This window comes from Oscarella lobularis, chromosome 1, assembly GCF_947507565.1.
Source record: "Oscarella lobularis chromosome 1, ooOscLobu1.1, whole genome shotgun sequence".
In the NCBI taxonomy this organism is placed as follows: Eukaryota; Metazoa; Porifera; class Homoscleromorpha; order Homosclerophorida; family Oscarellidae; genus Oscarella; species Oscarella lobularis.
This window is the reverse complement of record NC_089175.1, coordinates 511,435-537,928: the sequence shown is the minus strand read 5'-3', so window position 1 is coordinate 537,928 and position 26,494 is coordinate 511,435. Positions and strand designations below refer to the sequence as shown.

Sequence of the window (26,494 nt, the reverse complement as noted above, 5' to 3'; positions counted from 1 at the left end):
CGGATTGTGTGGGGGCGGCGTTTTCCTCTAACTCGTTTAGACTGTCTCTTATGTTCGCCTCTCACGTGAGATGCGCGAAGAGGCTAGACGTTGCTATTCTTAAAAGTCTGCTAGGACGCTCAATCTATTGAGCTGTTCGGAAGAAAAGTCGAAATCTCTGCGAAGGAAAAGGCGACAAGGACGACGCGAAAATTGATTATTTCGAAATTGATTAATTGGGTCTTACTTCAGATGGCGTTTGAATGTTATCGCTATTGCGGCGAGTCCTCTTCGAAGTGCTGAATAGATTTGGTAATTATTGCTGTATTAGACGATTATTTTTTGAAGACCTGATTTTAGGCCGTAGCGTAGAGTGAGGTCGTCGGTGTTGTTCACGCCGCTTTGGCTTCGCAGTGCCGCCAGAGTCAAGCGCGTGTGCTCCTCTACTGACTGGAGTGAAAAGAACGTGAATGCGTAATAAAATAGTTTCGTTTCTCTCTTGCCTGAAGAAGACTAAGCAGAGACGAAACGATCTTTGCTAAATCCTAAAGGAACTGGAACGCTTGCGCTATGCACGACTAAAAAAATGAATATACCTTTTGTACAACGCCATAGTCGTCTTCTGTGTACGATGCAACAACGAGGTGAGTAAGAGCTATCAAGCACAAACGAATATGTATGAATGTATAAATGGAAATTCTCCCTTTACCTTCTACGGCCCATATGTGACACTGGCAACCGGAAAAGATCGTCTGCTTTTCCGCATGTGGCAACTGAAGAGAAGAAGAATGCATACCTATTACAATTGATCAATACCATCCGCACCGGTCCAGCGAAATAGGCGAAAATCGGTCTGCTTTTCAGCTGACCAAAAATCTATAAAATCAGACGATTGGCGAGATACATAGGGCACCCCTAGTTCGTACTGTATGTGGTGGAGTAGACGCTAAGTCTGCAGGCGCTTGATCCAACTACATTATTAATCAATAAATGACCTGCTCCCTGTTTGTAGGAAAAACGCTTACTTGACTCCTCGCAGTCAACCAGCTTTCACCCGCTGTTCTATTCCCAACGTCAATCACTGGTGGGTTTCCTATAAAGATGACCGCACGTATAATAAGGCAACAGAATCGTTTCTTTGCTCCTACCAGGCGACATAGCCCAAGCTTTGACTCCATGGACGCTGCTTCTCGGACGGACGTTGCTCACATTCGACCAGCCAGGAGTTCTTGCACCGACTACAGTATGACAAAACTTACTCGGTCTTGGAGTTTCTATTGTGCATTTGGCTTACGTTGAGGAATGTCCGGTGTTGGAAGTCCGAACGTTTGGCTCGCTCCTGAAGGTCGACCTCCCAGCTTTTCCGTCAGATTGTCCATCAGTTTCAAGCACTCTTTACTCACTGCTTGCCAAATCTTAGGAACGCCGCCTAAAAAGTTACCAAATTTCAAGCATTTTTTGGGTGTAAAAGGCTCTGCTTGCCTGGCTGACTTAGACTGAATATTTGTTTCCTTTCGCGGCCGGGCTGTTCGGAAATGGAGCTCAAGCTGGAATAGGCCAATTGCTAAAAAGAGAATTCAGACTACTATTTTAGTCTCTTCCTTTCACTTGTTACTTGTAGCAACGGATCTCTCTCTTCCCCCAAGGCTGTCGTGAGGAGGCGATTCCGCTCATGATCAAATTTAGCAATGATCGGAAATTTGAGATCCTAGATTGCCAGAAAGTATCAGTAATCGTTACTTCAGTTGAAGATCTGTTTATACGTGGGTGCTAAACACGGTGTATATGCGTCTTCCGAGGGACCAGATGAAGGACAAGATAAATCCGTGAGACAATAGAATCTGAAGGAACGAGAGACTGCACAGGTCCCAGAAACCAATGGCAAGCACCGGAAACCGAAAGCCTTGCGAGAGAAAAGATACCAAATAAATAAGAGAAGCTAATTCGAGAAAAAGACTGCACCAGCAATAAAATGAAAAGGAAGAAATATCCGTAATGCCTACATAGAAAGATGACTTTTTGTTCTAATTAGAATGAGTTTAAGTTCACCTTCATTGAAGTGATAAGACTGTCATAGACCGTCTCCTTTATTCCGTTTCTTATCCGAAACAGCCTACGTTGCTATACAGACCCTTTGTTTACACAGTTTCAGTAGAGTTCCACTAAAGGTCAATACTTTTAGTGAAGGGAATGAAAGGCAATGACCTTTCCGCCATATTTCATTTGTGAAAACATAAACGCCCTATGGATACCCCTGAAAATCTTAGATAAATTTACTCATAAAACGATTACCATCCAACTGCAATATCGAACATAAAACTGAGCCAGACTTTGAGTTTCAATAAAACTAGATATAGTTTATCAATTAGATACTGAAATTTAATTAAAATTCATTACCCGTCCGGGAGGAATAGCCAAAGCGACAGCTTGGCATATAGAGCACCGCAAAGTGTATGTAGAAGTAAGGAAATGAGTTTGAAGCCAATGAAAGGGCATATCCATCGTTCGAGTCGCGTCGAATAGACTTGGGGCTTGGCTATAATTCATTTCTGCATTTCTGCGTCCGCTTCGTTCGACGATCGTACCTCGGACAATCCAACTGAAGGAGAACGTCGAGAAGGCGGCCAGGAAGCCGAAAAGAGAGCAAAAGGCGACGAAATTTGCCGATAGGATCGTTCCGAGGGAATCTAGAGGGTCGTCTCGGTCGTGGGAGCGAGCGAGAAGCGTAGAAGCGCACCCTGGATCCACGCAATGGGATGAAATAGGCTCCAGTGCGATAAGAACGTCAATGCCACGCACGGAATCGGTGAAAGCACGACTACCCAGCCACAAATTCCTACGAATCTCCACTGACGAACCTAAAACGGTATAGTAGGTCGAGAAAACGAAGCCGCTGTCGTATAGGCCGGTACTGATCTGTAGTGTTCCATTTCTCGAGCACACTAGGTACGGGCTTCGAGTACGGGAGCTAAGCGAAGCGGGTTTATAAACAGCGAAGATTCTATCTAAATCTTTATTATTTATAGTTACAATGCACAGCTATGCACAAACACGTCTCAGCACACTTGGCTGGTCTTCCGACGGCGGACCACTATGTACAAATTCGCGTTTCAAGAAATCTACGCAAGAATTACTCTATCCAGGTGCCTGACCAATTCAACTTCTCTGCCAAACCAAAAGCCTCTGGTCAACAGGATTCGACTGACCAGCAGAAAAGATGCTCGCCAAGTAGCCAATGACAAAGGTTATCACAAAGCCCAGAAAACTGTACCACATAAATGAGATCCCAAAAATAAATGACGACCTATGCAAAGAGAGTTAGGCAATCAGTGAGATCAGTAATAGTGAGAACAGGCGTACTCAGAGCCAGTTACTGCTTTTTCAATCCCGTTCGAGAGTGAGCAAGAAATGTCCTGAACCGCTTGACATCCTTCAGTTGACGGTACAGGCAATCGAGACCAATGAGGATTGGGATACCATTCAGCACCAATACATATGCATATCATTAGAAGCAAGCCTGACAGTAGACCAACCAAGGCACCCTTAGTTTGTAAAAAATTGATCAAAGAGATTACGGAAATTTAATCTTTACCTTGTGATTGCTTTTTGGGACAAACATGCCAAGTGTGAAGACTCCCAGAAGAGGGCCTCCTGTTGCGCCAAATACACTAGCTGCAGCCTTAATTAACAAATCATTATTTCAGATCACTTAGAGTAGAGAGAGCATTTGCTCACGGATATCAATCGTTGGTTTTGCATGTAGGAAAATCCAAAAGACATCGCAATAACCAGAATACCGTAACAAAGCGCTAGATAAAGCAGAAAAACATCATGCTACTTCAAAAAAATGAAATTTGAATTACATAGCCATTTTGACATAATTGTTGCCTTCGCGTCTGAAAGATTGACCAAACGTGGCTTAATAAAATCTTCCAATGTAATGGTCGCCATCGAATTTAAATTAGACGAAATAGTACTATTAAAAATCGCGTATAGCTTATTTAGACGATACATAAGAGGCTGACCTCAAAGTAGCGCTAACAATACATGAGACAAATAGGCCAGCTAAGCCCGGAATTCCTCTCAAAACATCAATGACAAAAAATGGTAAAATCTACGGCAACATTGAAAAGAAGATAACTGGATTAATTAATGTATTGCTAAATACCTGATCATCTTTGCAAACAAGATGAGCACTTATAGGATCACAGCGTTCATTGGAATAGACGGCATAAACAACAAGTCCGCAGAGTGAGCAGAGTGTAATGGTAAAAAGAGTCAAAGGAATCATCATCCAGACAGACCTAGAGATGAAAACAGTGAATTGATCTATCAAAAATCGCGCTTTCTACTTCTTTGCAGCGTCAAGACTGTTAGCTGTGAGAATTCGCTGCACTGACGTTTGACTGGTGCCCCATAGTGAGAGATAATTAAATAGATGACCACAGATTAGAGACCAAAAAGTCAGGCGTTCAGTAGGATCGAGACTAAAACTAAGCAAATCCGAGTTAGACAAAGTTAATCGTAATTTATTATCACGCACTTGAGTAAATTCAATCGCTGCCCTTTAGAACTAATATCGAATACCGAGCCAAAGCCTTCAAGACGGCCAACTCCCAGAACAATTACTGATAAAATCCCAACAAGCATGATAATTGCCTGAAACACGTCCGTCCAAATCACCGCCTTCATTCCTCCCTCAAAACGCATCCCAATGACCATTCTAGATACCCACCCTATGCTAACTCGCATACTAGTGCTGTATAGACGGTTGCTACAAGGCCGCCGCATATTATGCTTGTCCACACGGAAAATCCCGTCACTGTAAGGCAAAGATTGGTAAGAAAGACGTGAAATTACTGAGATGAGTTTATCTACCAGCATCCAAGGCTAGTGCGGGTGCATAGACAGCAATTGCTGAGTAAAGTAACTAAGAAAAACGTTCTGTAAAAAACACAGACAGCACCCATAGTCTTACCGTTTGCAAGAGAAACACAACGGAGGCCAGAGAACGAACTTGCGACGAGAACCGTTTCTCCAAATACTAAAAAATCGACTAGGATTAATGCAGAGGCATGAACGACTCAATGTAATAAGGCGGATGTCTTGAGGTCCGGTGATCGTTGATTAGTCCCCAACTCAAAAATTCACCCAGTAAACGACTATTGACCGCCTTAGAATAGATTCCTCTATGAATTTCACCTCGTAAGCGCTCGTCAACTTGAGCCCATAGAAGACAGGTACAAACACGGAAACGACAATCGGTGCGGCAATGAAATAAGCTAAGACGCCGATAGCGTACTGAACGCCGTAGAAATAGACCTCGGATGGGAAGCCCAGAATCGTGACGGCCGATAAAAATGAAGCGAGAAGCGATAGAGCGATCGGGACGCTTTTCATGCTGCGTCCGGCCATGAGAAATTCAGACGTCGACTCTGTACGGTTACGTCCCGCTCGCGAGAGACCCAATCCGATCGTCAGTGACGCGCAGACCGTTAATCCGAATACGATATAGTCGATCGAAGCAAAATGAGGAGCCGCCATTTTTCGCTGAGATAGGCCTAAAGCACGCTAAAAAGGAAAGAAAAGGTTCCGTGTTCGTTTTGCTTTGCGATTGCTCTCGAAAGGGTCGTTTGCGTAGCTGTAGTAGTCCACGCTTGCACGTGCCGGCCGAAAAGTCTAATTTTTGTCTTGTCTGAGTCTCTTTTTGCTGCCGCTTGCAACTTCGGCACGAGGAACCCCTACAGAGAGTGAAATCTAAACGTTAATCCTAATCCGCATACACGCGTCACGGTACAGTAGTCGAAGACTCGCCATTATTTTTTTGGTGCTAAAACAAATTGGCGCAAATTTCTCGGCCAACCAGCGACTCGTTGCCTTGGTAAATTGATCACAGTGACCTGGTCACCAGCGAATATTGCATCATCTAAACGATTAGTATGGTCTGGATGCCAGACCCTCTCCCCGAGCGAGAGGGTCTGGCATCCAGACTACTAAACGATCGCATCTACAGTGCGGACGTTGACGCCCAATTAATTAGTTAAGTAGGTACGATTGCTGTGTTATGTATGCGGTGGCCTTGGTGAGAAGGTGCACAGTTCTCTCGTGGTCGCGGAGGAAGAAGATGGAACGAAGCAGTAAGATGAATCGTCGGAAGTGAAGATTATATCACTAGCGCTAGACTGCAAATAGATTGCGAGAGGTGCAAGGGCCCTCTTCATTCATTCATTCATTCATTCATTCATTCATTCGTATCATTCAGTCGTTCGAATCATTCATTTATTCATTCATTCATTCATTCATTCATTCATTCATTCATTCATTCGTATCATTCATTCATTCATTCATTCATTCATTCATTCATTCGTATCATTCATTCATTCATTCATTCATTCATTCATTCATTCATTCATTCATTCATTCATTCATTCATTCATTCATTCATTCATTCATTCATTCATTCATTCATTCGAATCATTCATTCATTCATTCATTCATTCATTCATTCGTTCGAATCATTCATTCATTCATTCATTCATTCATTCATTCGTATCATTCATTCATTCATTCATTCATTCATTCATTCATTTTGACCCTGTTGTAGCGCCATACTCTGGAAGGAGTAATCTGGAGGTGCGGACAATGCGGAGTGGCGTACGACCTATCGTGCGCTTTTCTGGTCGTTCCGCGTTCGCAAGACAAAGTCTGCGCTTCGTGCGGTAAGTAAGCGAAGCAATGTCGATGCGATATCTTTGTAATATTGCGCCTTGGGACATATATACAGCTCCTAGGTGCGCGTACGAGGAACGCCACTCTCAGTGACGTTCTGACGGCCGAACAGTGAGCTGATCGAAGGTGTTTTGTGCCCGTTGGCACAGTTGAAACTATTTTATTTTTTTTGTGCCCCGTTGGCACTTTTCTCTAAAACAGTTTTGTTGATTAATTAATGGAACGATTGTACGAGAATAAAAATTCATGCTTTGGTTGCATATGATATTTTTGCCGGCTTCCTAACTGTCGTGTAAGGAGGTGGCCTAGCTAAACGACCCATGCATTCATATAGGCGGTCCCCTTCGTATTGTTTTGGCCAGTCGTTCTTTACAAGAGCAGCAGCGCATTCGCTGCTATTCTGTCGATTTCGTCGGGAAAACGACGTCTCGACGAGAAAGAGATTCGCCTAACGCACGCTAGATCTACGTTTCCGCCGCGATGGACTCGAGCGTTCCCATGTCTGACCAGCCGTTCTTCGACTCCGGGTATTCCATTCCCACTGGAGACGATCAACATGGACAGTACGGTCGCTCCCAAACGGAATTCTACCCGTCGTCCGGAGTTCCACCGTCCTACGAAGCCCAGCCCCCTCCTCCATTGTCTCAACCGCCTTACGATCCTTCCTATCAAGATCCTATGGGCTCCATGACGTCTCAAGCGCCACAAGGCAGTTCTTCGTTCGACGACGAGCCTCCTCTACTCGAAGGTAACGATACAATAGAGTCTTTGTCGAAGGATCACCTCTGAGCCAGCGTTTCTCACTGGTTCTATTCTTCAGGTGATCTTTGGACAGAATTTACTATGATAGGTATTTCTCCTCTATATATCTGACGCGATTTCTTAGAGTTGGGAATTAATTTTCAGCACATTAAGGACAAAACAATTCAGGTGTTGAATCCAATCAAGCGTGCCGACACGCACATCATGGACGACACGGACATGGCGGGACCTCTTGTCTTTTGCCTCGCATTTGGAGCCCTTCTCCTTTTAGTACGTCGGTCGCACACAAGAAAAAAGAAATAGACCGATTAATTGATTTTTTATTATAGCACGGCAAAGTTCATTTTGGATACATCTATGGTGTTGGATTGATGGGTTGTCTTGCTATGTATGCCGTGCTCAATCTCATGAGTGTACACGGCGTTTCGATGGGATGCACAATTAGCGTTCTTGGATACTGTCTATTGCCTATGGTTTTTCTGTGCGGCTCGTCACTCGCGTTTCCCATACAGTATGTACATCATCAGTTAGTACAATTTAATGATTTTCGTTTTGGTTTTATTAGAGGCTGGGTTGGTGGACTTTTGGTTTCAGTTATCGTCGCATGGTGCAGTTGGTCTGCGTCCAAGCTATTTGTTTCATCTCTGGCTATGGACTCCCAGCAGCCCCTTGTTGCCTATCCATGTGCACTGCTTTATTCCGTTTTTGCCTTGCTTACTGCCTTCTAGGTAGAAAACATAAACAAAATAAAAAGTCATAAAAATGTTCGTCGAAGACCCGCGCACGTTAGCTGATTTGACGACACGTTTTCTCTCCGCTTTACACGACCCTGCGGTGCTGTACCACCTCGAAAACGCATCGGTAAGCAAAACCGGCACTTCCTTTTTCCGGTGTCAGCTCCGAGCAAAGCGGTGCAAATCCTATTTTCGTTATTACGCGTGGGAATTTCCCGGGGACTTGGCTTCTCTCCCTGGGTAGAAAAGGCCGTGAGAAACAAGAGGCGAGTTCATTAACGCGTCGATAATCAGAAAGAGAACGATGGCAGAAGCTGGCGAGAGCACGACGGAGTGCAAGCTGTGCAGTACGACGTTCAACCATCGCGATCAGGCTACAGCTCACTACAAGGGAAAGCAGCATCAAAAACGATTGAAGGCTAATGGACTACTGACTGGTAGCCCTACTTCGGGTTCACTGAGCGGCTCGTATCCTCGTCAGTGTCCGGTGTGTCCTGAAGTCGAACTGACGTCGGTTTACATGGAAGAGTCGCACCGTAGCGGAACGAAGCACAAAAAGAGAGAAGAGAAAGGGAAAGAAAAAGAAAAAGAGAAAGGTCAGGAAACAGATTCAGACAGCAATGAAATATTCTATGACGCAGTTGACGGACCAGAATCATCTTCTGACTCTAATATTGGCGATGTGAATCTCGACTATTGCGAGATTTGCCGCAGAGCTTTTAATCACGTCGATTCGGCAAAGAGCCACTACAAAGGAACCGAGCATCGAAAGAAAGTAGACGCTCTTCGCTATTACAAGGAGAAGAAAGATGCTGGGGAAAGCGATGTGCCGTTCTGCGACGTCTGCCTCAAACTTTGCAATACGATGGAACAGTTGGAATTGCATAAAGGAAGTCCAGCTCACAGAGCCCTAGCAGAGATGACAATCGATCGACTGATTGCGCAGTCACCTGCGAAACGATTGATGGAGAAGGCACCAAAGAAAGATCATCCTCCTCTTGTGACCAAAGGCCTTACTCCAAAAGATCGCCTGGCAAGGCGTAACCCTCGATCTTATCAGAACGAACTATACAAGAAGGCAATTGCAACGAACGTCGTCATATTTCTTCCAACCGGCATGGGAAAAACGCTCACGTCAACTCTCGTCGTTAGCCACATGCTCCGAGAGAATCCCACGAGACAAGTGATATTCATTGTCGATCGCAAGCTGCTCGTCTTTCAGCAAGGCGCCGCCTTCAAGGACGATCTCTGCGAGGTCAAAATCGGGTCAGATAATCATCAAGTTCGAGTGGCTCTCGTCTGCGGTGATCGGCGAAGGCTCGCCACGGGCTGTCATCATCTGCATCAGCACGACATTATCGTCATAACCGCGGGAAGCTATCAAAATCTGCTGAAAACTGGTGAGCTGCGCTGGGACGACGTCTCCCTTCTCGTCTTCGACGAAGCGCATCACTGCGTCAAAAGGCATCCCTATCGAATGATTATGAGGGTGCATTACTGGGGAGAGAGCGATGGTGACGTCAAAGACGGTGAGGGCAGCGAGGAGGGCAGCGAGGAGGGCAGCGAGGAGGGAAAGATTCTTCACAAGCCCAAGATACTCGGGCTAACGGCGTCTCCCGCTGGAGACGTCACGGTGAAGAAGACGGAGGAAAAAGTCAATAGGCTGCTCGGTGATATGGACTGCAAGTTGGCAAAAGTAACCGAGAGCATGTCTGAGTACGAAAGGTATCGACCAAAAACAACAATTCGCTGCGCTTATGCTCCCATGTCGGCAATTGAGGAAAAGGTGCTTGATCTTCTGAATCAGCACGTACGGCATTGCGTCAAATTGCTTCAGACACGCCTTGACGTGAGTCATTTGGCCGAAGTCGATCCCGATGAGCTCGCTCTCGACGATGAAACTGTCGAAAAGAAGCTAACAGATGCTTTTAATATTTGCTTTGACGAGAAAACGCATTCACGCTCCAACTTGAAGGAACTCATGGACCACATAACAGATTTGTTTACAGCCGCCGGGGTAGTGAATGCTAGCGGCGTGCTTGAAGCGAAAGAAGAGATCCAGGAACTGATTACCCCTGAGAAAAGAAAGACCTTTCCTACCCTTCCGTGGGGATTGTTAGACGATGCCGTTGACGCTGCTGGAACCGACAAAGAAAGCATGCCGTCAGGGGTAGCAAAAGTCGTTGAAGAGATTACGACTTTGCCGTGGACCGAGTCCAAGAAAGATGACGGCACTTACAAATTGTACGCAATGATTCTCGTGACGAAGCGCGAGATTGCCATAGGGCTGGAAAAGTATCTGAATATTCATCCACGGCTGACAAGCTTGGGCCTCAAAACGATCAGAGTTACTGGTCACGGCAAATCAACTGCTGCTAAACCGAGAGCTAAGGGAATGACAACGAGACAGCAGGAGGAGGCAATGAAAGCAGTCCGGGAGGGAAAATTCAACATCATCGTAGCCACCAACGTCGCTGAAGAGGGCGTCGATTTGCCTGAGTGCAAGCTCGTTATTCAAACGTCTATTCCTCGCACTCTGACCTCTCTTGTGCAAGTGCGCGGTAGAGCTCGGGCTGCAGGGGGCCAATTGGTGGCGATTTGCCGCGATCCAGATCAAGCCGGAGGTATCCATAGGTTGCTGGAACAGGAAAAGAATATGGAAGTGGCAACGACAAACATCGTTGCCCGTCAAGAACGAAACAAAAAGTTTTGAGTGCTGTGGCTGAAATGAATGGCATCTTTTTTATGTATCACCTCTTTTCGTCCTATTTCGACGTGCACGATTTCTCAGTTTGAAGATATGAACTGTTTGTGTGATGCAAATTGACTTGGGTGATTTCTCTAACTCTTTCTCCTAGCCCTTCCTAGCCCTCTCCCTTCCTCTTTTCCTCCTTTCTCACGTTACATATTTTCTCTAATAGTATCTTTTAGGATGGAACGAAAACGGCCAAGCTTCCAGGTGTACTTCAATCAGAAAAGACCTCTTCTTGAAGCAAGAGATCCTACGATTGTGGAAGGAAAACTCAGAAAGCAGCTTAGATCAGAATGGAAAGAACTATCAGCCGATGAAAAGAAAAATTTTGCTCTCATAACCAAAGGTATCTCAATCTCTAATGCTTTTATGAATTAATAGCTCACAATTCTATTTCAGTCAGAAAGCAAAGAAAGCAAAGACCTTCTAGTGTGTTTGACTTTGTCAGTGATGATTCACCTCTGCTATCTGCTCGACGACTTGTCAGAGTCAAACCGGGTGATAGTCTAAATTCCACCAATCAAGACTACTCCGGAGACGAGAACACAGCACCACAAGCAAGTTTCGTTCAGAAAACCACCGGCAAACAACGCAGGAGTGAGAATCAGCAACGAAACAATAAACAATCATCCGAAGCGGACCTAAATTTAGCTTGCTTCATCGAAGGCAATTCCTCGACGTTACAAGGTCCGTCTCGCGACGTGATAGTCATTAGTTCCGATTCGGAAAGTCCATTATTATTGAAAACACCCAATCAGGTTACAGTACTGCCTTGGAAGATATTATAGTAGATTAGATAAGTACGACAGGAAGGCAAAGAGTCACCCAAAGTGGCTCGTCTCTCTGAAGAAGACCCCTTGAAGTCAGGAAAAAAGAAAACGCCAGAAACAGTCAACATAGACGACGATGAACTGCCTTTTCCACCTAGCCAGGTAATTAGACTTATTCCATAGATTTTTTGCTCTAATTTTCTGCTATAGCGGCAACCAGCGGATCGTGCATATGGTTCCTTGTTCTACGATCTATTCAGTTCACCCGAGTAGCCTTGTCCTACCAAAAAACATCTATCTCTATCTCTATCTCTATTTGCGTGTGCCATTATTGAGTGAGATTGTATTTTATCTTAGTGAGAGAGAGTAACAAGACAGGGATAAAATCTCACGTCTTCTTTGTAGTACCAAATCCTCCAAAACCCATTAGAGCAGCCATCTCTGACGTCGCCTCGTCTCCTCCCTGATCATTGATATCATCGACTTTTCCTTTGCGCTTTCGCTGCCTTCGTTTTTCTCTTTTTTCCGCGCGAATTTTCTCTTCTTCTTCTCGCTGAGCAGCAACCTGGGCATCCATGTCTTTTTAAAATCAATGCAGCCAAATTTCACGGTTTTTGTCATTGGCGATTTATGAATGTTACCGTATTCTCTGACTTCAAATTTTGCTTGTGCTCGTTTCTTGTGTACCTCAAATCGAGCCTTTACTTGATCCAGTGTTGATCTCTCAACTTTCATGGACATGCCCAAATTTCGCTGATCTGAAAATTCGTCTAGCTAAATTCCAATTATTCGATCTCAAATAAAACTCACGCTTTCGACCGTTCACGTGATCGAGATAATTAATAGAATCTTTTACGACGCAGTCACAAATTTTACAGTAAAATCTGAAATCAAGAACTTATTTTACCGAATATTAATCAATTAGCCAATTACCCAGCCGCACTTTGCGATACTGGATCATTGGAAATCATGATCGACTTTCCGACTGTTGACTCCAAGTCTCCCTAAGGCATCTCTTAGAGCTAAAAACGGACGTTCTCCTATAAAATTCCTCACTGCGACGTCGTCACTTCGCGGCTTCAGCAATGATTTGTCTCCTGGCTTCATTTTAGGAATTTTAACTCCTGAATGTAGTTAACGTTAGATAGAAACGCGTGCTGCTGACAATTTTCACGTTTCTCTTCCTCTTCTTTTGATGATCTTTCCCTGGCGAGTTGTTCATAGTGAGTTTTGTCCCACGTTCGACGAAACGAGTCCGATTCTTTCTTCTACAGCGATCGAAATAAAATTACAGAAACAAATGAAGCAGAGGTTACCTACCTGAGCCATGGTTTGGCAATGCAATGCTTAGAGAATTGGCGAAAACGTAGAAAATTGAATGCTAACGTGCGTTAGGTGCGGTGAGTTCGTGGGACGCCAAACACACTTTACGAGAGCAGGACTAACTTTCACTGAGCATGCTCGCCGCGAGTGAGGTAACAATAGGCATTAGCCAATGAGAATTCAAAGACGCGTTCTTCGAAATGTTTTGGGCTCTGATAAGGTCTAGGGAACTAGATCAGATGTAAATGCCGCGTTAGCTTGCAAGAAAAAGCATAAACTTTCATTTGAGCCTGGGGCTCTTTTTTGTTACATCGCAGATTAGCAGATAATCGGCCTGAAAGACTGAAACCCGACTGTAGCGGCAGAACAAACCCTTCTAACTTCGCGAATAATCGCTGAAATCTCGCGTACGTTTGCAGCGAAGCTTACTATTTGCCGCTCATTTGATTTCGGGCGACAAATCAGAAAAATAGGCCAGGGATTCCATTTTGGCGCGTTTTCGTTCTTCGCACCTGACGCTAAAAGTTCGCTGCCTTTTGCAGCGAGTCTCGCTTAGTTATGATCAGTATTGAAGTACCCTACAGTGGACGAATAGCGGAGGAGCTCACAAGCGCAGTCGGGCTGCACGGGCCCACGACTGTGATAATCTTGATTCCTTATCTTGTGTCTAAGTAAGCAAAGCGAGCTCACTCTCTATACGCCCACGGTACGGTATGTCAAGGATGATCATAACTGAGCGGGACTCGCGGCCATAGGCAGCGGACTTTTGGCGTCAGGTTCGGAAAAAGAAAAGGCGTCAAAATGGAATCCCTGGCCTATTTTTCTGACTTGTTGCCCAAAATCAATTGAGCGGCACATAGTAAACATCGCTGCAAACGTACGCGAGATTTCAGCGATTATTCGCGAAGTTAGAAGGGTTTGTTCTGCCGCTACAGTCGGGTTTCAGTCTTTCAGGCCGATTATCTGCTAATCTGCGATGTAACAAAAAAGAGCCCCAGGCTCAAATGAAAGTTTATGCTTTTTCTTGCAAGCTAACGCGGCATTTACATCTGATCTAGTTCCCTAGACCTTATCAGAGCCCAAAACATTTCGAAGAACGCGTCTTTGAATTCTCATTGGCTAATGCCTATTGTTACCTCACTCGCGGCGAGCATGCTCAGTGAAAGTTAGTCCTGCTCTTTACGAGGGGCTAGGGACCGAGACATGTGATTCTGCGCAGTAGACGCACGTGACGTAAACCCCACTTGTCTCTCGTTCTCTGTACAGAAGCAAGTGTGGAAGCTCGCATATGATGAAAAAAATCCCAATAATAGTTGTTAGAAACCCGTTTCTACTTTTTCAGGGATTCGTGTTTGCAATTACCGTCGCCGTTTCAAAGCGACGACTATTATCGTTTCGACGATAACCAGAAAGCGCTCGAAAATGTTTCTGGCACATTCTAGGGTATTATTTACCTACATATACAAGGTTTCGGTTGAATTTCAGCATTTGAAGGAGGCTATAGACAAAGAAGAACAGTCTCTTTTTCATGTAATATGCTGAGAAACCTTTGTATGTAGGTACATGTTACTCTAAAATGTTCTAGAAAATTTTTAAAAGGTTTCTAGATTTTTGGAAATTTTTTCTTCGATTTGCGAGCTTCCACCCTAACACACAAACGAGACAAGTGGGGTTTTACGTCACGTGCGTCTACTGCGCAGAATCACATGTCTCGGTCCCTAGCCCCTCGTACACACTTTTGCTCGAAACGGAAAGACAGAAACGTCAAAGCGCAAGCAGTGATACGGAAAAAGAGTAAGGCTGGCACACAGACACACACAGAGCAGAGCCAATGCAACGTTGGGTAGAAGTGAAATCTCTACCATCCTGCGGGTTCTCCAGAGAGTCGTTTATCGCACGCTGCCGTTAGCACCTCAAAAGAATCCCTACTCACAGCATGAACTGCAGTTGGCTTCTCTTCGGTACCCAATTTTTTCACGTCAATTTCGTGTCCTATTCTCTCAAGTTCTGACACCATTTCTTTACTGAATCCCGGCTCCGCAAAAACTTTATTTGGTACCAATTGATGATGAAGTCTTTTGTCGTTCACAGACTTGCATACGTCCTCATCGAACAAGAAGTAACGAACTATAGCTAGAGACACGGCTGTTATTATTCGAGAGCCGCCTGCACCACCAACGACTAGAGATGCTCTGTATTTACCGCCAGAGTAATTCGTAACTATTGTGGGACACATAGAGGACAATGGTCGTTTTCCTCCTACAATAAGATTGCTTGGATTGTAAGGAAGATCAAAGAACTCTTCAGATCCTCTAAAACTGAATCCTATCATGTCTGAATTCAGAAGTATGCCTGTTGATTCTGACAAAAGTCCACTTCCAAATGATAATCCAACAGATGTTGTCAGTGAAACAGCATTTCCATGTTGATCAATGATGGCAATGTGCGTTGTTGAAGTTTCAGTATCGTCTTTTTCTACTTGGCTGTAGTCAGTGGCAATTGGAAGTTCAGATGTGTAGTGCTCCGGACTAAAGGTTTTAGTGTCGTCTATTTTTTCTTTCAGTTGTCTGGCATAGTATTCCTCCCGAAATTTTTTTCCAAGGACTTTAAGAGACTTTGTCGGATCAATACTATTGGGATCAAATTTTGGATCACCTAAAACGTTTCGTCGGCAAAGCCAAACTTGAAGCTTTCAATGATGCGATGGTAAGCAAGAGCACTGTTTCTGTCATTTTCATCCATGTGGTACTCTTTTGGAACATTGTAGAGTAACTGTTGAATGGCTCCACTTGCCGGAAGAGGCGAGCTAAATACTCTTCTGTCTGGACTAGATAATCGGGGAGATGCGTACCCTTCATCAACGACATAAACCTCGAAGTCGAACTGTCTAAGAAGACTTCCAGCCGAAGATCTTCAATTATTTTGTTAATCATTTCGTTTTCATAATAAAAAAACGCAGAATCTGATTCTAGCGATATTTTTTCTAGCGTCGCGGCAAGATTGGGTCGTTTTAGTGTAGTGCCTTCTTGTATCGGATTTCCATTGGGTCTGATAAGGTTCAGAAGAGGAGAAAAAGCGTTGTTAGATTTATTGAAAGAAGCAGCAGCGTTGGCCAAATCTTTGCTTACAGTGAAACCGTCACGTGCCAAATTGATGGACGGAGCAATCAAATCTTTCCACTTGCTCTTTCCACGGGTTTTCCACAACTGATGCAATCCTATCAACTCTCCTGGCACGGCAACATATAGTTCTGGGTAATCATTTAACCCTTTATTATCAAGAGTGTTGCTATGAGCTAATATTGGAGCCACGCTTCTGAAGTCTATAGAGGTCACGGTTTGGTTATCTTCGTGAAAATGTAAAAGAAAACCACCGCCACCAAGTCCAGACGACTGAAACTCGACAACTCCAAGACAGAATGAAACAGCAACGGCAGCATCAGCAGCGTTCCCTCCGTCCTTCATAACGTTTTTCCCCACTTCTGAACACGCCTTAGAAGAGGAAGCAACAGCAGCTGTAGAATAGCGGCGGCAAGGTTTGGCACGATTGAAATTGATCGCGGAAAAAACGGTTCCTCCAAAGCCAACTGCTACGAGCATAAATGCAAAAAGGCAAAAAATAAAATAAAAAGTTCTATGTCCACGCTTTCCACAGAAGCTAGTTAGGAGACTCCCAAGAAGCGCTAACGGGATGTGCGCAATTGTAAGGAACAAGGCGAAGGCAGCTGCGAATCCAAGTTGCACCATTGAGTAGTCAATATTACCGAGGTTGATGCAGCTGATGATATACGCTACTGCACTAATCAACGACGATGCCATTACTAGACTGATGTAGAGGCAAAGAGGAAACTCCGAGCTCTTCAAGCACTCATACTTAATCAACGTTATAAGTGCTAGAAACGCCGATAAAAACATATTGTAGGATCCCCATTGAGCCGAGTCGATGTCTCCAAATGTCGCAATGTGAGGCCCAAATAGCACTATATAGATTCCTTGCACCAAAGATGCCAACCAAAAAAATGCAGAACAGATTGCAATCGGTGCGTCCATGGCTAGGATCACGCCCCAAAACACAACAAACCAAGCGCGCATGCGCGCAAGATCACACAGACCACCCACCGGAGACCTCCGGATCACCGACGAAGCGAACCGCCAGGCCTAGGAGTGGTAGATCTGTTACTTTGGTGAGGACCTATATTTGTAAGCGCTCCGCTCTGCCCAAACTCGAGTCTCGGTCGTTCAACGGTTGCCAAGCCGTGAGTCCGACCGACGTACTATAGTCTCCTTGTGCATATGTATTACTAATACCTATGCACAAGGAGACTATAGTACGTCGGTCGGACTTTAGTTAAGCTAGGCTTAGTAGATCATAATGTTGGCCTTTTGTGAGCCATCATGTGATCCCGAACACCCTCAGTACTGCCCTATCTATGGTACTCTGCCTAACCGTGGCGTGCATCATTCGCAAAACCCTACAAATAGTAGCTAATTTGATCATGCGACACATTATCAGCTCGCAGTTGCGTTTGCGTGCGAGCTCTCGCACAACGACAAACCCAACGTGCTCCTTAGCTGCGTTTGAGAAGAGGACGATCTATTAGCTACGGTTAGCGCACTACCGTCACATCCCCCCCCCCCCCCCCCCCCCCCCCTCATCAAACAAAACAACAAAAAAATGAAGACTACAGTACTGTAGCTTAACCGCGGCTGCTCCTCGATCCTGATCAACGCCTAGCAATGGCCGAAGAAAGAGATCAGTCGCTTTGTGCATAGGTAAGCTGCTTACCTATGCACAAAGCGACTGATCTCTTTCTTCGGCCATTGCTAGGCGTAAAGCTTGATCATGAAAACCATACAGTAGTGCCGCTGTATATATAGATACATGCATACAAAAATTGAGTTACAGTACTGCATGTTGCCAGCTATTCTCCGGAAAGCCTTGTATCGCATGCACGCTGTCATTATTCTGCCGTTTGAATTCTGACCCACGGTGTAAACTGTAGTTGCCGTCTCTTCATTACCCAATATTATCACGTCAATTCCTTTTCTGACTAGATAATGATGGCCTGCTGTAAGCCATCATATGATCCCGAACACCCTCAGTAGTTCGATCTACGGTAGCAAACATCGTACCGTCAGAGTCAGTGCAAAAGCTATCTTCACTGTTCGATGTAAATTTACTCTCGAAACACCTGGTGGATATGCCTATACTCATAGACAGAGTTCAGGCGTTTCATTCAGATATCAAAACGTGCTAAGCTAGATTATCAGCTCGCAGTTGGGTTTGCGTGCTGCGAGCTTCGCTCGCAGCACGACAAACCCAACATGCTCCTTTACTGGGTTTTCTCAATGAATCATAGTGTTATGGGCCCGTTCTGCACTCTTCAGTTTATTAGTCTATTTATTTCCGGTGTGAAGTGGGTGATGTAGCCTGTTTGTCGTCCTGTATGTGTGTGCCTGTTTGCTTGAAAGCTTTCCATTACGATCCGGGGTTGTTATCTACTGTGACGTCACCTTTTCGCTAGCAATTGTGTTCAAAATACGGGAGAGTATGACATCACAATGAATGTGATGTCATAAAGGCACCTGTGTGTGAGATTGGTTTAAGTGCGATTGTGACGTCAGGGTTACCGACGGACAGACAAACACTTCGAGATTTTGCCCGATCACGTTTGAGAGCCCCTCTCACCAGGGCGCGCGCGGGCGAAGCCCGCGCGCGCCCTGGTGTTCGGGGAATAATGATCTTTTCACTGAATCCCGACTCCACAAAAATTTTTGGCAACATTGGTGAGGAAGTCTTTTGTCGTTTACAGACTTGCATACCTTCTTGCCAGAAAAAATTATACAGTAGCGAGACACGTATATACGGCTGTTATTATGCCAGATGCACTATTATAGTTATTCTTTTGTGGAATACATTGATGAAAATGTCCTTTCCTACCTTCAATAAGATTATAAGGAAAATCAATTTTCAAAACATTCAAGCACGAGTCTTGCTACTGTACGTCACCGTGAAAGTGTTGCACGTGATCACGCAGGGGAAAAGTCGGGGGAAACGCATTAGTTAGGGACAGACCACCGACGACGCTTCTTCGGCGAACGACGCGAACCACCCAGGGTAATTCTAGCCATCCGTAAACGCTCCGCGCTCGATCTGCCCATTCAGTGCCCAAACACGACTCGGAGTAGACTGTACGTCTCGATCGTTCAACGGTTACCAGAAGGTCCGACCGACTCTGCAACTTAATTGCGTTGGGCAGTGAACGGCGAAGACCCCCACAAGCCTCGATTCATCCTAAGGAACTCAACTGTCCGAACACCTACCGAAAGATTTGGTAACCCTCCGGTATCTACCAGCGCGCCGGGACTCGTTATTCGGGGCCGCGATATGCGCTGCTGCCCTTCAAAGAATGAACGAAAAAAGATGTACGCCTAGTCGCCTTGTGCATAGGTACTAGTAAGCTACATTACGACGATCAGTAAAAATTGGAGTCTCCGTTTCCAAGGTGCACAAAGAAAGACATATCGAAACCGATGGATGAGATAGTGAAACTCTACGACGTGAATAAAGCGCAGTGTATTTCCGAGCTCCTTTGGTGGTCCTCTCGCCACGGCAATGAAGAGCTATGCAAGGAACTGTTAGCAGAACCGAAACAAATTTTTGATGACGGAGGAATGGCAGGGGTGAGTTACATTCATATGGTGGTCTACTGGCGTCATACAAGCCTAATTCCTCTGTTTTCCAAACACGGATTCAACCTCGATGACGGAGATGACGAATATGGCCTAAGTCCACTTTTCTGGGCACACTTCTCTGACAACGTTTCGTCAAAACAAGAAACTGCAGAGTGTGCTAACATTCTGCGACAATGTGGAGCTGATGTGACAGACACCACACCATATACAGCATCAAGTGCATTTGTATGTGAAATGATTAAAGATCCAAACAAGACCAGGTTTGAATACTAAGATTGCGTCAGTGGACCATGATTTGCATGTTGCAGGTTCAGCAAGTTCTGTGGAGACGCCAGTGATGCTCTTGATGCCCTACGCTGGCTCGATGAAGAGCATAAGCGCTCCAGTCAGAAAAGACTGAAAAAAAATATTGAGTTTTGGATTAATTTCTGGCTTTGGAAGTTTTCAGCCAGCAAAGATTCAGAAAGTGTACAATTCTGCGAGTCTCTTATTAAAGAAAGAGGTGCTGATCCGACTGTTCCTATGTTCATAACTTCTGCCTTTCATCGAGCTGCTCGATTTGGAAACGACCAATTTCTCAACTGCTTACTTGATACTCAAGAACGCTCGTCCGGGATTGTCAACAAAGTTGACCAACTGGGCTGGACTGCTCTTCATAACGCTGCTTTGAATGACCAAGAAGCGTGCGTGAAGCTACTTCTGGACCACGGAGCAGACTGGCGCATAGAAACGCGCGAGGGATCGGCATTAGACATTGCAGAAGAGTATAACAAGAAAAGCGTAGTGAAATTGTTTGAAAGCCAGTGCCAAAGTGATCGTGATGCGGTGAGAACGCGTTTACCGTCTTTTTTGTTAAATATTTGGTGTCATGCAATGCGGGGGCCGTCTCGCGTTTTTAGTTTTGGAGATAGAAGTATGGGGTACCGTGGTTATGTAATGATGTTTTTTGTAGGAAAGGTTGGATAGCGCTGCGGAGGCTTCTAGTAGTAGTGAGTATATAAAAGTGCTACTCACGCACATATAATTTGTTTTTATTTAGCAAGCGATGACCATCTTCTACTTGCAGCTGAAAACTGTGAGAAAGCATTTATGGGTCAAAATATCTTCTTTTTGTCTCGTGAGCGCTGCTGCTTGTTTATTGTACTAGTGGATATTGTGACTTCTTTTTTAACTAGAACCGTCTCAGGTATCACGTCAACTTGGTGGGGTCCGTGAACGCTTTTTGGGCCAAAATTACTTTTTCATTTCTAATCGTAAGTGCATTTCAAATCATAAGTGCAGTTACTGTACTAATTCCTATCTTCTGGGAAAGGGCTAGCACCCAAGCTTCTGGCAGATATGAGGGTGAGCAGCCCAGGTAATCTGAGGTGTGACGCGAAGTACTGCGGAGAAGTTTTCCAAGCTCAAAATATCTTTGTGAAATGTGAAGACCTTTGCGGTAGTGTAAAGCCCTTCTGACGTTGACTGAGTGTGTTTTTCTGATGTCATCATTACCAGTACTCAACCGTAACATTATGCAGATCTAGGAAGCCGGCCGGTGATGTAAGAGAATTGACACAGAAGACTGGTCTGAACTTCAGACAGAACCCGTCACCGGCGGAGCATACCGGTCTCGACTCCGGCTTAGCTAATTTAGGTGACGTCGTCGTGTCTGGAAGCGCATGCGCCGGGGGTTGCGGGGAAAGTGAGAACAGGGGAGAGGGTTTTTGTGTCATTTCAGCGCGTAGACTTCGTCTGGATCACTCGCTGCTTCAGCCCCGTCCTCGATTCTCTTACAAATATTAGCTAGGCTCTGCCTGTCAAGTTGGAGCTCCTCCTTCCCCTAAAGGTACTTTCTCTACCTCTGCTTTCCTCTCACGTTGCTTGACCGACTGTGAAGTGACAACATGCGAGTTTAGCTAGTCACCGTAGCATTTCTAATACTTATTTAGTCTGTTTCTTTCTACAGCATGAGTACTGAAATTGGCGAACGCTTCGTGCCTCGGTATGCCTAAGAATAAAATATGCAGCTCGGCTCTTTTAGTCTTTCCAATCAAGGCATACCAAGGAAGACTTTGTCTCTTTGAAATCACTGGACAAAGTGGTGAAGTCCTACGCAGCTGAGGAGAAGCGGCTCTGGATGCCAGAGTTTCTTTGGTGGTTTTGTCGTCATGGCATGGATACATTATGCACTGAAGCATTAGAAAAGGAATCAAGCAAAGCTCTAGATCAAGGGAAAATGGCAGGCGTGACTTGCATTCACATGATGGTTCACTGGGGCCATTCACATCTAATTCCTCTATTTCATGAACGCGGATTTGATTTGAATTACGGAGACGAAAATAGCCTAAGTCCGCTTTTCTGGTGTTACGCTTCTGACAATAGATCAAATGCAGAAGCTGCTCAATGTTCTGATACTCTAAGACGTCATGGAGCTAATGAGGAAAAGGCCACGCCATATGCAGAGACAAATGCACTCGTACATGAACTGATCAGGGATCCAAATAAAGCAAGGTATGTGTTTTATTAATAGTGTCTAATCTGCATGTTTTGTTTATTATAGGTTTAAACTGTTCAGTGATTCTGACGTAGATGCGCTAGATACTCTCCGACTACTTGAAGAAAAGAAAAAAGACACCGGAATGCTGAAGGCGGATCTAAAATTCTGGAAGAACTATTGGCTGTGGAAGTTTTCAAGGAAAGAAGATCCGGAAAGCGTCAAGTTCTGTAAATTTCTGCTCGAAGAAAAAGGCGCTGATCCAAATGTCGTGATCTACGTCACTTCTGCGTTTCACCGAACAGCTCGATTTGGAAACAAAAACCTTTTGCGCTATTTACTTGAGAGTCCTGAATTTTCTACGCCTGTCAACGGAGTTGACAAACTGGGCTGGACATCTCTTCATAACGCTGCATTGTTTGGCGAAAAGAAATGTGTCAAGTTGCTTTTGCTAAACGGTGCTGATCCGCATATAGAATCACGAGATGGCGTGGCTATTGACATTGCAAGGAAGTATAATCATACAAAGGTAGTGAAATTGCTTGAAGATGGGCAGCACGAGTCATACAAGGTAGCTCCAAGGACCAAACTACCAAAGTCTTAAACTCATGTTATGTATTTGTTTGTGAATTCTTTTGAGTTTTGCAGTACTGTACATTCAATCAATTATGCCTTCTTTTGATATCCTCAATCCAACGTTCCCGTATACTGACTACATTGTGACACGCCTCCAACGCTTTCGAGGCGTTTTTTCACTGACCACGAGCAATCCAGAGAGCGAGGAAGAATTCGAAAGCGCTCAAGAAGACGACGAATCGTCGCAGGAGCGCGACGAGGCCAATGCGGCGACGATAGAGGCGTCGTCCGCTACGGAGGACGAGAAAGCGAGCGAAGTCGCGATCGAAAAAGAACCGGACAAAGAGGAAGTCGCGAAGGAAGCGGACGTGAAGACAGCAGCAGAAGAAAAATCGGATTCACCTACGGAGACTGAAGATCAAGAAATCGAAGCGAAAAGACATTCGCCATGCACTGAAATCACTGGTAAAGGAAGAAAAACAAAAGGTAACGTGAAATACCGACATCATCCGCTCATATAAATCGCTACTTTAGGAATCCGGCTGGGGTGGCTGGGGCAGTTGGTCGAGCAGCACTGTCGTGTGAGAGCAGTCGCTGACTCTGCTTCAGCTTTGGGTGGATTAGAGGCATAAGAGTGTAGGCTACAGAGTTTAATTGATTAAATAGGTCACGAGATCCAATCGGCAATTCATACTGTTGAAGAAAGTCTTGGCGTGCCGCAGCCAGAAAGTTTGGCTAAAGAAAATGCAGCAAAAGAAGTTTCACCAGCGTTGACGCCTGTCGAAGATGAACCAAAACATCAAGACAATCCAGAAACGACGACGACTGAGAACTTCCCTGCAGCTGCCGGTGATAAAGATAAAAGACGAGGGTCTGTTTTCAATTTTCAGCGGAGTCGGTGCCTTGGGGTTGGCTTTGGCCAAAAAGGTAAAGAAAATGAGTAGACGTAGGTTGAAAAACGAGAAGGTCGTTTCCTCAAGAGTGGACAGTTTGTATCAGGAGGCATCGACGCCTTGGAAGCGTTAGGAAGAAAGACCATGGACGTTATCTCGGAAGGAGATCCAGGTGAGTCAGTACTTGAGTGTATAAGGCAGAGACCAGTCTTCCTATATAGGGCTAAGGGAGAAAAGAGCTGCTCTCGCTGAACTGACGGGAACGGCTGGACCAGCCTTATCACAGGTTAGTGAGACAAATGTTAGAAGAGAAGGAAAACTGAATGCTAACGTGCGCTAGGTTTGGAATCTCTGCTGACTAGAACCAGAACTAAAACGGAAAGACAGAAATGTCAAAGCGCAAGTAGCAATACGGAAAAGCAGCAAGGCTGCCACACAGACACACAAAAGTCGATGCAACGTCAGCGGTGAAATCTACCATCCTGCAGGTTCTCCAGAGAGTCGTTTATCGCACGCTGCTATTAGTCCTCCGCTTAGACTCCGACCCACAGCGTGAACTGCAGTCGGCTTGTCTTCAGTACCCAATTTTTTCACGTCAATTTCGTGTCCTTTTCCCCTGAGTTCTGATATTATCTCTTCACTGAATCCCGGCTCCACGAAAACTTTATTTGGTACCAATTGGTGATGAACCCTTTTGTCGTTCACAGACTCGCATACCTTCTCGCCGAAGAAGAAGTGACGAACTATTGCTAGAGACACGGCTGTTATTATTCGAGAGCCGCCAGCACCACCAACAACTAGAGATGCACTGCCATCATTGCTATCCGTAACTATTGTAGGACACATTGACGACAGTGGTCGTTTCCCTCCTTCAATAAGATTATTTGGATTGTAAGGAAGATCAAAGAACTCTTCAGATCCTCTAAAACTGAATCCTATCATGTCAGAATTCAAAAGTATGCCTGTTGACTTTGACAAAAGTCCACTTCCAAACAAGTATCCAACAGATGTTGTCAGTGAGACAGCATTTCCATCTTGATCAATGATAGCAATGTGAGTTGTTGACGTTTCATTATCATCTTTCTCTACGTCGCTATAGTCCGTAGTAATTGGAAGGCCAAACGTATAATGATTAAATTTATTGAAGGTTTTAGTGTCATTTATTCTTTTTTTTAGTTCATTGGCGTAGTTTTCCTCCTGAAATTTTGTATAAAGGTTCTGAAGAGACTTTGTTGGATCGTTTTTATTAGGGTCGTGATTTAGATCGCCTAAAATGTTTCGTATGGCAAAGCCAAACTTGAAACTTTCAATGAGGCGATGGTAAGCAAGAACGTTTCTATTGTTTTTATATTCTTTCATAACATTTTCAAGAAGCTGTTGAACGACTCCGCTTGCCGGAAGAGGCACGCCGTACATTGTTTTACCTGAAAAAGAAGTAGATGGAACTGCCCTTTCTTCGCTAACGCTGTAATCTTGGAAGTCGCTCTTTGTAAGAAGACTTCCAGTGGGCAGATCGTTAGCAATATCAATTTCGCCCCGATATAAAACATCGGGATCCTTTTGAATTTTTTCTAGCGTCGACGCAAGAACTGGCCGTTTTAGTGTAGAACCTTTTTGCACAGGTTTTCCTTCTGGTCTAATTAAGTTCAAAAGGGGAGAAAAGTTCTTGTTTTCTGGATCAAACTGTTTGAAAGAAGAGGCAGCCTTGGCTAGATCTTTGCTTACAACAAAACCGTCGCGTGCCAACTCAATGGATGGAGCAATCAAGTCTTCCCAATTTCTCTTTCCATTGTTTTGCCATAGCTGGTGCAACCCCTTTAGTTCTCCTGGCACGGCAATGAATAGTTCTGGTTGATCTTTCAAATGTGCACTGTCAAGTGTTGCTACGAGCAGACATTGGAGCAGTACTTCTGAAGTCCAGAGAAGTCACGGATCCTGTCTTTTTGTTGTAAAATAGTAGAAATCCACCACCACCAAGTCCAGATGACTGAAACTCAGTAACGCCAAGACAGAAAGAAACAGCAACGGCAGCATCAACGGCGTTTCCTCCGTTCTTCATTGCGTTTTTTCCCACTTTTGAACATGTCTTAGACGAGGAGGCAACAGCAGCTGTAGCATATTCACGGCATTGTTTGTCACTAAATTCGTTGATGGCAGAATAAACTGCCCAGCCAGTGCCTACCAGCAACAGCGATAATGCAAAAACGGCAAGAAAGCAAAAAGTAATTCTAGTTTTTTTGTAGTGGCCTTTATCTTCATGGTCGATTCTATAGCAACCATAATGGCAGGCATTTGCTGAACATGTAGTTGCACACATTTCTGCGCTTGTGAGACCATCTCTAGCTGAAATAACCCAGAACACGATGTGCACAATTGTGACGCAATACGAAAGGCTGGCTGCTGTTGCAAGAATGGCCAGTGGGTAGTCTTCAGTAAGGTTGATGCAGCTAACGACAAACGCTGTTCCTCCAATAAAGGACGACGCTGTTATTATAAGGAATAAGAAACCAAAGGTGTAGGAAAAAGATGGATAGATTTCTTCCGAAGGCCTCTTCTTCTGGCAGTGCCTGACGCATGCACTTTTAATGAAAGTTACCAATCCCAAAAGTACCGAGAAAAGTGTAATGTACACTCCCCACAGGGCCGAATTGAATGTGTCGAATGAATTCGAGGTGTTTTTCGGAATAGAATGTCCCCCATAGCGCACAAATAGGAATATGTCAATTGTAGCATTTGCTATCCAAGCAATGAACAGCACAAGACCCGCTTCTTTCTTCATGGTGTAAACACTGTAACGATGAAATA

General features: G+C 44.7%; 9 protein-coding genes and 2 long non-coding RNA genes across 17 annotated transcripts; 7 read left to right on the top strand and 4 right to left on the bottom strand.

Moving 5' to 3' along the window:
• Window positions 1-31: 31 nt before the first annotated feature.
• LOC136198357 (nucleoporin NDC1-like) lies at window positions 32-2,937 on the bottom strand. The gene is made up of 22 exons (XM_065988283.1): window positions 2,892-2,937; window positions 2,717-2,837; window positions 2,565-2,666; window positions 2,377-2,515; window positions 2,272-2,326; window positions 2,156-2,221; window positions 2,029-2,100; window positions 1,942-1,978; window positions 1,743-1,882; window positions 1,595-1,687; window positions 1,462-1,543; window positions 1,274-1,408; window positions 1,128-1,217; window positions 1,005-1,072; window positions 906-950; window positions 805-855; window positions 689-752; window positions 576-634; window positions 483-524; window positions 330-429; window positions 227-278; window positions 32-157 (listed from the first exon to the last, which is right to left on the bottom strand). Exons 1-22 carry the CDS (start codon window positions 2,907-2,909, stop codon window positions 100-102), a joined length of 1,689 nt encoding a protein of 562 aa, XP_065844355.1. The 5' UTR covers window positions 2,910-2,937; the 3' UTR covers window positions 32-99.
• A 47-nt stretch (window positions 2,938-2,984) lies between these two features.
• On the bottom strand, window positions 2,985-6,149 carry LOC136190800 (sodium-coupled monocarboxylate transporter 1-like). 3 transcript variants are annotated; one of them, XM_065979074.1, is made up of 15 exons: window positions 6,032-6,119; window positions 5,794-5,879; window positions 5,182-5,720; window positions 4,958-5,023; window positions 4,858-4,909; window positions 4,734-4,801; window positions 4,523-4,677; window positions 4,332-4,472; window positions 4,148-4,283; window positions 4,005-4,093; window positions 3,843-3,955; window positions 3,715-3,788; window positions 3,572-3,658; window positions 3,340-3,521; window positions 2,985-3,283 (listed from the first exon to the last, which is right to left on the bottom strand). In XM_065979074.1, exons 3-15 carry the CDS (start codon window positions 5,521-5,523, stop codon window positions 3,136-3,138), a joined length of 1,653 nt encoding a protein of 550 aa, XP_065835146.1. In that variant the 5' UTR covers window positions 5,524-5,720; window positions 5,794-5,879; window positions 6,032-6,119; the 3' UTR covers window positions 2,985-3,135. The 3 variants fall into 3 exon arrangements, with proteins under 3 accessions (XP_065835146.1, XP_065835137.1, XP_065835154.1); XM_065979082.1 differs by having other exon boundaries at window positions 2,987-3,070; window positions 3,132-3,283; window positions 5,794-6,149; XM_065979065.1 differs by having other exon boundaries at window positions 5,794-6,149.
• A 417-nt stretch (window positions 6,150-6,566) lies between these two features.
• LOC136184115 (uncharacterized) lies at window positions 6,567-6,968 on the top strand. The gene is made up of 2 exons (XR_010669303.1): window positions 6,567-6,698; window positions 6,764-6,968. It is a non-coding gene; the product is annotated as an uncharacterized lncRNA (long non-coding RNA).
• A 107-nt stretch (window positions 6,969-7,075) lies between these two features.
• On the top strand, window positions 7,076-8,237 carry LOC136184106 (protein YIPF5 homolog). Its single transcript, XM_065970953.1, has 4 exons — window positions 7,076-7,456; window positions 7,595-7,740; window positions 7,800-7,981; window positions 8,036-8,237. The coding sequence occupies exons 1-4, from the start codon at window positions 7,189-7,191 to the stop codon at window positions 8,196-8,198; spliced, it is 759 nt and encodes a 252-aa protein (XP_065827025.1). The 5' UTR covers window positions 7,076-7,188; the 3' UTR covers window positions 8,199-8,237.
• A 34-nt stretch (window positions 8,238-8,271) lies between these two features.
• On the top strand, window positions 8,272-12,077 carry LOC136184064 (interferon-induced helicase C domain-containing protein 1-like). Of its 5 annotated transcripts, none has more exons than XM_065970917.1 (5): window positions 8,272-8,331; window positions 8,449-11,036; window positions 11,136-11,302; window positions 11,356-11,888; window positions 11,937-12,077. In XM_065970917.1, exon 2 carries the CDS (start codon window positions 8,509-8,511, stop codon window positions 10,915-10,917), a length of 2,409 nt encoding a protein of 802 aa, XP_065826989.1. In that variant the 5' UTR covers window positions 8,272-8,331; window positions 8,449-8,508; the 3' UTR covers window positions 10,918-11,036; window positions 11,136-11,302; window positions 11,356-11,888; window positions 11,937-12,077. The 5 variants fall into 5 exon arrangements, with proteins under 5 accessions (XP_065826989.1, XP_065827004.1, XP_065826995.1 ...); XM_065970932.1 differs by having other exon boundaries at window positions 8,278-8,800; window positions 8,858-11,036; XM_065970923.1 differs by having other exon boundaries at window positions 8,278-8,800; window positions 8,846-11,036.
• On the bottom strand, window positions 12,055-13,111 carry LOC136184095 (zinc finger matrin-type protein 2-like). The gene is made up of 7 exons (XM_065970943.1): window positions 13,047-13,111; window positions 12,901-12,994; window positions 12,783-12,850; window positions 12,660-12,730; window positions 12,537-12,610; window positions 12,368-12,484; window positions 12,055-12,305 (listed from the first exon to the last, which is right to left on the bottom strand). The coding sequence occupies exons 1-7, from the start codon at window positions 13,053-13,055 to the stop codon at window positions 12,115-12,117; spliced, it is 624 nt and encodes a 207-aa protein (XP_065827015.1). The 5' UTR covers window positions 13,056-13,111; the 3' UTR covers window positions 12,055-12,114.
• A 1,132-nt stretch (window positions 13,112-14,243) lies between these two features.
• Window positions 14,244-15,933, top strand: LOC136185390 (uncharacterized). The gene is made up of 3 exons (XR_010669519.1): window positions 14,244-14,843; window positions 15,141-15,755; window positions 15,817-15,933. It is a non-coding gene; the product is annotated as an uncharacterized lncRNA (long non-coding RNA).
• A 1,220-nt stretch (window positions 15,934-17,153) lies between these two features.
• On the top strand, window positions 17,154-21,254 carry LOC136199786 (uncharacterized). The gene is made up of 9 exons (XM_065990081.1): window positions 17,154-17,232; window positions 19,000-19,166; window positions 19,215-19,499; window positions 19,555-20,004; window positions 20,053-20,569; window positions 20,697-20,733; window positions 20,784-20,861; window positions 20,920-20,997; window positions 21,057-21,254. The coding sequence occupies exons 3-9, from the start codon at window positions 19,459-19,461 to the stop codon at window positions 21,200-21,202; spliced, it is 1,347 nt and encodes a 448-aa protein (XP_065846153.1). The 5' UTR covers window positions 17,154-17,232; window positions 19,000-19,166; window positions 19,215-19,458; the 3' UTR covers window positions 21,203-21,254.
• A 107-nt stretch (window positions 21,255-21,361) lies between these two features.
• On the top strand, window positions 21,362-22,918 carry LOC136199789 (poly [ADP-ribose] polymerase tankyrase-like). The gene is made up of 4 exons (XM_065990084.1): window positions 21,362-21,572; window positions 21,693-21,728; window positions 21,782-22,237; window positions 22,287-22,918. Exons 2-4 carry the CDS (start codon window positions 21,694-21,696, stop codon window positions 22,822-22,824), a joined length of 1,029 nt encoding a protein of 342 aa, XP_065846156.1. The 5' UTR covers window positions 21,362-21,572; window position 21,693; the 3' UTR covers window positions 22,825-22,918.
• LOC136197396 (protein FAM114A2-like) lies at window positions 22,889-25,459 on the top strand. Its single transcript, XM_065987154.1, has 10 exons — window positions 22,889-23,282; window positions 23,331-23,411; window positions 23,463-23,723; window positions 23,796-23,861; window positions 23,911-23,975; window positions 24,030-24,177; window positions 24,227-24,812; window positions 24,866-24,904; window positions 24,953-25,009; window positions 25,061-25,459. Exons 1-6 carry the CDS (start codon window positions 22,889-22,891, stop codon window positions 24,045-24,047), a joined length of 885 nt encoding a protein of 294 aa, XP_065843226.1. The 3' UTR covers window positions 24,048-24,177; window positions 24,227-24,812; window positions 24,866-24,904; window positions 24,953-25,009; window positions 25,061-25,459.
• Window positions 24,164-25,748, bottom strand: LOC136197387 (glutathione hydrolase 1 proenzyme-like). The gene is made up of 2 exons (XM_065987143.1): window positions 25,598-25,748; window positions 24,164-25,545 (listed from the first exon to the last, which is right to left on the bottom strand). Exons 1-2 carry the CDS (start codon window positions 25,746-25,748, stop codon window positions 24,164-24,166), a joined length of 1,533 nt encoding a protein of 510 aa, XP_065843215.1.
• Between the last annotated feature and the right edge of the window lie 746 nt (window positions 25,749-26,494).

Coding starts and splice junctions, on each gene's coding strand:
- LOC136184064 (XM_065970917.1), top strand. CDS start 8,509: ATGGCAGAAGCTGGCGAGAGCACGACGGAGTGCAAGCTGTGCAGTACG.
- LOC136190800 (XM_065979065.1), bottom strand. CDS start 5,523: ATGGCGGCTCCTCATTTTGCTTCGATCGACTATATCGTATTCGGATTA. Junction 4,802..4,857: donor CGCACTAGCCTTGGATGCTG/GTAGATAAACTC, acceptor TTTGCCTTACAG/TGACGGGATTTTCCGTGTGG. Junction 4,678..4,733: donor CAACCGTCTATACAGCACTA/GTATGCGAGTTA, acceptor ATGCGTTTTGAG/GGAGGAATGAAGGCGGTGAT.
- LOC136184106 (XM_065970953.1), top strand. CDS start 7,189: ATGGACTCGAGCGTTCCCATGTCTGACCAGCCGTTCTTCGACTCCGGG. Junction 7,457..7,594: donor CGAGCCTCCTCTACTCGAAG/GTAACGATACAA, acceptor GCGATTTCTTAG/AGTTGGGAATTAATTTTCAG. Junction 7,741..7,799: donor TTGGAGCCCTTCTCCTTTTA/GTACGTCGGTCG, acceptor TTTTTATTATAG/CACGGCAAAGTTCATTTTGG.
- LOC136199789 (XM_065990084.1), top strand. CDS start 21,694: ATGAGTACTGAAATTGGCGAACGCTTCGTGCCTCG. Junction 21,729..21,781: donor GGCGAACGCTTCGTGCCTCG/GTATGCCTAAGA, acceptor TTTCCAATCAAG/GCATACCAAGGAAGACTTTG. Junction 22,238..22,286: donor AGGGATCCAAATAAAGCAAG/GTATGTGTTTTA, acceptor TGTTTATTATAG/GTTTAAACTGTTCAGTGATT.
- LOC136197387 (XM_065987143.1), bottom strand. CDS start 25,748: ATGAAGAACGGAGGAAACGCCGTTGATGCTGCCGTTGCTGTTTCTTTC. Junction 25,546..25,597: donor GACTTCTCTGGACTTCAGAA/GTACTGCTCCAA, acceptor CACATTTGAAAG/ATCAACCAGAACTATTCATT.
- LOC136198357 (XM_065988283.1), bottom strand. Junction 2,667..2,716: donor TCCCATTGCGTGGATCCAGG/GTGCGCTTCTAC, acceptor ACGACCCTCTAG/ATTCCCTCGGAACGATCCTA. Junction 158..226: donor ACATTCAAACGCCATCTGAA/GTAAGACCCAAT, acceptor TTTCCTTCGCAG/AGATTTCGACTTTTCTTCCG.
- LOC136199786 (XM_065990081.1), top strand. CDS start 19,459: ATGAACGAAAAAAGATGTACGCCTAGTCGCCTTGTGCATAG. Junction 19,500..19,554: donor CCTAGTCGCCTTGTGCATAG/GTACTAGTAAGC, acceptor TCCGTTTCCAAG/GTGCACAAAGAAAGACATAT. Junction 20,005..20,052: donor AAAGATCCAAACAAGACCAG/GTTTGAATACTA, acceptor TGCATGTTGCAG/GTTCAGCAAGTTCTGTGGAG.
- LOC136184095 (XM_065970943.1), bottom strand. Junction 12,611..12,659: donor GTATCGCAAAGTGCGGCTGG/GTAATTGGCTAA, acceptor TCTTGATTTCAG/ATTTTACTGTAAAATTTGTG. Junction 12,485..12,536: donor TCACGTGAACGGTCGAAAGC/GTGAGTTTTATT, acceptor ACGAATTTTCAG/ATCAGCGAAATTTGGGCATG.
- LOC136197396 (XM_065987154.1), top strand. CDS start 22,889: ATGCCTTCTTTTGATATCCTCAATCCAACGTTCCCGTATACTGACTAC. Junction 23,283..23,330: donor TAAAGGAAGAAAAACAAAAG/GTAACGTGAAAT, acceptor TCGCTACTTTAG/GAATCCGGCTGGGGTGGCTG. Junction 23,412..23,462: donor TGACTCTGCTTCAGCTTTGG/GTGGATTAGAGG, acceptor TTGATTAAATAG/GTCACGAGATCCAATCGGCA.